The sequence below is a fragment of the Diospyros lotus genome, chromosome 15, assembly GCF_014633365.1.
Source record: "Diospyros lotus cultivar Yz01 chromosome 15, ASM1463336v1, whole genome shotgun sequence".
NCBI classification, from domain to species: domain Eukaryota; kingdom Viridiplantae; phylum Streptophyta; class Magnoliopsida; order Ericales; family Ebenaceae; genus Diospyros; species Diospyros lotus.
In genome coordinates, this window is record NC_068352.1 from 10,952,755 (window position 1) to 10,959,885 (window position 7,131).

At 38.3% G+C, this 7,131-nt stretch overlaps 1 protein-coding gene across 1 annotated transcript; it reads left to right on the forward strand.

The window, feature by feature from the left end:
* Positions 1 to 1,275: 1,275 nt before the first annotated feature.
* On the forward strand, positions 1,276 to 1,662 carry LOC127791571 (uncharacterized). The gene is made up of 2 exons (XM_052321553.1): positions 1,276 to 1,471; positions 1,535 to 1,662. The coding sequence occupies exons 1-2, from the start codon at positions 1,276 to 1,278 to the stop codon at positions 1,660 to 1,662; spliced, it is 324 nt and encodes a 107-aa protein (XP_052177513.1).
* Positions 1,663 to 7,131: the final 5,469 nt, after the last annotated feature.

Here is a 7,131-nt window from a genome sequence, read left to right on the forward strand (position 1 = left end):
CATTATTGTTTTCTTGATGGCTTTTCTGGTTATTTTCAGATATGCATAGCACCAGAGGATCAGGAGAAGACCACCTTCACTTGTCCTTTTGGCACTTTTGCCTACCGAAGGATGCCATTTGGCTTATGTAATGCTCCAGCCCTGAAGTTCCTTCTGAAGAAGCCCGATGCAAAACCTAGGCTTATCCGGTGGATGCTGCTACTCCAGGAATTTGATATTGAGATCAAAGACAAAAGTGGAGCTGAAAACTTAGTCGCCGACCACCTAAGCCGGATACCTGCTTATCCTGACTCGTCTAACATGGATCATCCCCCTATCAGAGATAATTTTCCAGATGAGTTACTTTATCACTTACATGGTACTGAACCTTGGTATGCTAACATGGTAAACTTTCTAGTTGCTTCTGAATTACCTGCACATTTTAAGAAAGCACAATTAAATAAATTTAAGAGCGAAGCTAAGTACTATGTATGGGATGATCCATATTTGTGGCGCTTGTGTAGTGACCAAGTCCTTAGGAGGTGTGTCCCTGATAATGAATTTGCATCTGTCCTACATTTCTATCACACTCTTGCATGTGGTGGTCATTTTGGTCCGCAACGTACTGCTAGAAAGGTCTTAGATGCCAGGTTATATTGGCCATCCCTTTTCAGAGATGCATATGGATTCTGTAAGAATTGTACATGTTGCTAACACACAGGTTCAATCTCACGCAGAAATGAAATGCCTCAGAAACCTTTATTATTTTGTGAGATATTTGATGTATGGGGCATTGATTTCATGGGGCCTTTTCCTGTCTCTTTTGGTTTTGTGTACATTCTTTTGGCTGTGGATTATGTTTCGAAATAGGTGGAAGCTAAAGCCACCCGAACTGATGATTCTTCTGTGGTTGCAGATTTTGTTAGATCTCGTATTTTCTGCAGGTTTAGCATTCCCAAGGCCATCATCAGTGATCAAGGATCCCACTTCTGCAACAGAAAGATGCAATCCATGCTCCGAAAGTATGGAGTTTTACATAAAGTGGCGACGCCCTACCATCCACAGACCAATGGGCAGGCTGAGGTTTCAAACAGAGAGATCAAACACATTCTAGAGAAGACAGTCCAGCCCAACAGGAAAGACTGGAGCCAAAGATTGGAAGATGCACTTTGGGCCTACCGCACGGCCTACAAGACCCCAATCGGCATGTCCCCATATCGACTGGTCTTTGGAAAAGCATGTCATCTGCCGGTAAAGATCGAGCATAAGGCCTATTGGGCGGTGAAGCAATGCAACATGGACATGAAAGAAGCTGGTTCCCAGCGGAAGCTTCAATTGCAAGAACTTGAGGAATTGAGGTTAGAGGCATATGATAACTCCAAGATCTACAAGGAAAAGACCAAACCTGCACACGACAAATTGATTGCCAAGAAGGAGTTCAACGTTGGCAATAAAGTCCTCCTCTATAATTCACGCCTAAAGCTGATGCCTGGTAAGTTGCGTTCTAGATGGGTTGGTCCTTTTGTGGTTACTCATGTTTTTCCCTATAATGCAGTTGAGATCATGGACGGGTCGACTACGAAGAAATTCACAGTTAATGGGCAGAGGCTTAAACATTTCTACGAGGGCTTTACAGAACACACAGTGGAGGAGCTATCTCTCTTGGACCTTCCTCCGACTTGATACCACCAGGCTGTTTCTCTCTCTTTACTTTTCTTACTTGTCCTATACCTCATTCTTGCTGCATGCTTACATTGAGGACAATGTAATGTTTGAGTGTGGGGGGGAGTTTTAGAATAAAAGTTTCTTTTCAAAAAAAAACAAAAAAGATTTTTAGCAAAATGAGATAAATTGAGTTTGAAAGAATTTGGCATGATTAGAAAGTCGATCTTATCTTTTTGGGCTCTCAAGTAAATTGGCAATGAGTTTGGCTTGGTGGGTTGATTGAGGTAGTCTTTGTGAGGATATTTGTGCATGTTCTTTCTTATGCTATGCGTGCATTCACTAATCATGGGTATCACTCTAGAGCTTGTTTTGAATCGATATTGAAGCTATCAGTGCTCATGCATGTGAAAAGATGATTAAGGCATTCTTTCATTTTACTCACCTTACCCAAAAATTCAAAAAAAAAAAAAAAAAAAAGAGAGAGAGATCATTTCCCTTCTTTAGGTTGAAGAACATTCATTGCATCCCTTGATTATGAAAAAAAAAAATTAAGCAAGTCCTTTGGAATCAAAAGAAAATAGATAGAAAGGCAGAAGGCCAATGTGAGATGGAGCGTAAAACGCACTCACCAAGGTTGGGATGGAGCGTAAAACGCACCCACCATTCAAAAAAAAAAAAGAAGTTCTATTTTCTGCTTGCTTGATAGTTCTTCATTGATCTTGGGTTGTCTTGAAAGTTTTCTTTCTTCCTAAAGTTTACTTTTCATTGTTATCTTCCTATCCCTTTCACCTTGCCATGTTGGAGCCATGAATAAAAGTCCTTTTGATTTGCATGCATAAAGCATTGAGAGTGGAGATTTAGAAGATGAGCATATATGGTAGTGAAATTGTGATTGAGTGGAGTGAGGCATAGCATTTGAGGAACTTGAGAGCATATTCTTATTCTATGAGGGTCTGCTTATTTTGACTCGTCTTGCCAAGTAAAATTGCCATGCTACTTGTTTGTCTGGGAAGCGTAAGGAAGATGATCTTTGAGTGTTGAATTCCTATAAAACTTGACGTGCCTCTCATTTTGCATTCTTCACATCTCTTTTGTTATTGAGTGTTAGTGTCTAGTGTTTTTCCCAGGAGTGCAAAAGTCTAAGTGTGGGGGAATTTGATAGAGCGCATATTTTCATATTATTTAGCCCTCATATTTAGTCTTTTTGCACGTTAGTTGTGTCATTTTATTCATCTTGATTTTATTTTATTTTATTTTATAGGAATTGGGCTTCACACTATTTTATCTTATTTTGGATAGATTAGGGCTTCCTGGGTCATGAGGAATTTTGATGCCAAGAAGGGAAACAAGGAGATTGGAGACAAAGAAGCAAAAGTGTGCTCACATATTTGACCTTCTGTGCTTCTTTCGAGTTTTTGTCCAAGTTATAATCCTAGAAAGTGAATGATGTCTTCAGAGATATTGTATAGGACTTCTTGGGCTTTCCATAATAGTATTATTTGTCCAAATCCGAGTTCATTTGGGCCTCCAAATATTGCTTCAAGTTAGGGCCGAAAAGCTGGGCCAAATCCTAATTGGATTAGAATTCTACACAAACATGGAATCTTTAAAAGGCCATAACTTGAGCTTCTGATGTCCAAATCAAGTGATTTAAAAGCCCAAATTCATCTACTCTTCCTGATGCACAATTTTTATGAAGGGGACGAATCCCATAACGCACGTTATCCTATTTAAAATCGGCTGTGAAGTGGCGGTAACCTAGGGTTTCCTCCCTAAGCTCTATTTAAGCACATTAAGTGGCCAATTTTGGGGAGATTCTTTTCTCACGTGAACAGTAGCCAATTTTCCTTTTCTCCATTGTTCTTGTCAAGATGGAAGGCTAAGGATTTTGTAACCGGTTGCATGCCATACTCCTTATCCGGTTTGAATCTTTGGACGTTTTTGTATATCTATTTTCATCTTAATCTTATGGTTTTGTTTCTTTGCTTCTTCTCAAGTGTGTATGTATTTTATGCGATCGTATGAATGCATGCATGATGCTTGGGCAGATTTGACTAATAGGCTCGATTGGGGTATTGGTTTGCAAGAAACAACATAAACTTAGTGGGCGATTGTTCATGTCGGTTTCAGATCTGTGTGCTAAAAAAATTGAAACTTGTATATTGATTAAGAAGATCTTCTGTGATTTTTATATTTGTTTCGATTTAGTCTTCGGCGATTGTCAAGCATTTTTTTTAGATCTGGGGATTAAAGATAAATAGGTTCTTTATATGGTGGATGATGATACCCGGGTAGGGAGGAAAGGTTGCAACTGGTTGCATCTCGGTTTACTGTGTTCTTGTTTATTTTGTTTTTTGTTTTTCATCAAACCCCCCCCCCCCCCCGTTTAGTCTTGTTTTGACAGATCCATTTGAGGTTCGTTGGGAGACGACTTTGGGTTGCACCCTTATTGCAAATCCGAATCATTATTCATCTAATCTATCGGTGTTCGACAGCGCCGACCAGTTATGCGTGCGCCATTGAGAAAGTTCTCATTGGAGAAGGCTGACATGTTCACGGGGCACTTCGAAGTTGTCCTTATTGTTTCCTCATATGTTTTATTCCTGTTCATGCATCGATATAAACTGTTTTGGAGTTCCCACTAGAAAATTCATCTTCTAATTAGACTATGTCCGTGGAATATTCAAACGTTCCAGTTTCGAAAAGCAGCTCTAAGGGAAAATAGATTGTTGAAGAATAAGTTCGTTTTGCTGTTGTTGTTGCCAAAATACAATAATCTATTTTTTTTCGTGGGAGAATACAATTTGTGGGTGGTTGATCAGGATGATCACGGTAGTCTCGCTCAGGCCTTGTGACCATTTTGAGAGTTTTGTCGCCAACGCACGTTGAGAGTCTCATCACCAATGCGTTGTGAGTCTCGTCACCGTGTGCTGAGAGTCTGATGAACGAGTGGGTCTAGTGATCTGGTGGGTCTGGTGATCTGATGGGTCTGATGATCTGGTGGGTCTGATGATCAGGTGGCCCAAGATAACCGAGAGTCCCAAGATAATTGAGTGGCCCAAGATAACCGAGTGGCCAAGATAACCGAGTACCCCAAGATAACCGAGTGGCCTGCAAAATGAGAGTACCGTTAGGGCACGAGTGGGGGTCCCGCATAAACCCTCCGATGCCTAAGTCAGTTCTCGAGAGAAAAAGTACAAAATTGTGTTGAAAGGCCCAAGAGTGCGTACCTTGTGTTAGGGACGTGGCCTCCTATTTATAGCGGAGGAGAGACATGCGACAATCAAGGTGAGAATCTCACGTCCCATTTCGATGATTTCGCCGCCCATCCGATAGGGAAAAGAGGAGAGATTGGTCCAAGCCCACTCGGTCATGAACGAATGGGGTGCCACTCGGTCATGACTAATGTGAAAATTTATTCACACATTTATTGATCATAATTGATTAGTATTTTTAGTATTTTATATGTATTTTACCTAGAATTGTCTAGTATTTTGAGTTTTCTTCACATATATTTAATTTTTAGTATTTCTTGTTATTTTACTGGACTACTGCTTGGTGTTTGGTTTAAAAGAAAAAAAAATAAAAAAAATAAAAAGAAAAAGAAAGAAAAAAAATTATAAAGTTAATTTTAAAATTAATACTATAAATTAATATTATAATTTAAATAAAAAAATAAATATTATAAATAATAAGTATTATAATATAATTAAAGTTAATATAATTAATAATATATTATATATTATACTATTTATATAACATCAACATGTGTTGTGTGGGCTGTGTGTGATATATATATATATATAATAATGTGATGAAATGGGAATAGGGGAGTTGGGCAGCGGCGCACAGAGATTGGAAAAGGCTAGGCGACGTACGGGCTGAAGGAAATTAAAGAGAAGTTTGATAACAAAAGCTTGCGGCACATTGGTGAAGCAACAGACAGAACAATTGGAGGAATTGGAAGCAGCACACACCAAGAAGCCACGACCAATTAAATTGTGAAGAAGATTAGAGATTTTAATTCTAAATTAATTTTTTCAATTCTTTTGTTCTTGAATTTTAATTATGTTTTTTTGGAGTTTAATTATGATGATTTTTGTTATCATGGTTGGCTGAATTTCTTGTTAGCTAAGGTAATGAGATAGCAGCGAGATAATGTTGTGATTGATACTATTGTCGATTAATTTGATTGATGATTATTTCATGTGATTATGTGATATAGCTATTACTACTTTGACAATCTGATCACTTGTTAAATGATTTTATGAACATAGATGATACAGACCAAGTAATTCTATGTTAAGCTTCACATATCACATAACTTAGATTGGAAATTGAAACGGACCAAGTATGAATATTCATCTTTGTGGTAACTTGAATTTGCTTGAATTAGTAATTTGAGTTAGTGAATTTCATAAAACTTAATGCGTCGTTAATTAATTGATTTTACATGGATCAAGTGTAGAATTAGTGATTAGCGATAGTATTGTTATACCAGGACCAAAGGATAATAAATAAGTTATGAAATTCCGCCATCATATGTAAGTAAAATCCATCTAATTAACTTATTTGGTAAGGATTACAACATTCTCGTAGGTGAATCGAATACCTTAGCTATCTATCTCTCTGTTTTAACCTGCTTGATTGATCTTTATTTTGCTATTTTCGATACGCCGCATTCTTCTTACTTTATTTTGTAGTTAGTTGATATTATCTCTAATTCGATTTTTTTAGATAAAGAATAGGGTTGCTCCATTTCGGTACTTGTTTCGGTAGTCCCCGTGGGAATGATACTTTACTCATTCACTTTATTACTTGATCGACTAGTGCACTTGCCATTGCATTTTAGGCACATCAGTGACCGAGTGGGTCTTCTTCCCCTTGGCTTTGATGCCTTCTTTTGCCATTTTCCTTGGTTCGGTCTTGAGTGGTTCTTGTACCTTAACTTCATGCTCAATTTAAACCTTGATTCAGCTTGCATCTCTCAAAACTCAAAACATAGAAGTTGTAGATAATTCTCTTATATTTCCATAGGACTTTGAATCACCTCATTCGAAGCTTGTATGAGAGAGTTATGCCCGAAAAACCAAAGTAATGTCGTACTCACTCGGCATAACCGAGTGGGTTATGAAAAGTGAGGGGAGATTGGTCTCCCACCCACTCGGTCATGATCAAGTGGTACCCCACTCAGTTATGAGCGAGTGGGTCTTCATTCCCTTGGATTTGAGGGCCTCTTTTTCCTTTTGTCTTGGTTCGGATCCATCTTCGCTCCAATACTTGACTCTAAGCCTTAATAGTGTAGGTGCATCAAATTAAAGCCCAATTTTAGCCTTAATGCGGCTGGGATCTCTCAAAACTTAAAACATGAAATTGTAGATAATTCTCTTGGATTTCTATAGAATTTTGAATCACCTTAATCAGAGCTCGTATGAGAAAGTTATTCTCGAAAAACCAAAGAAATGTCACACCCACTCAGTCATGACC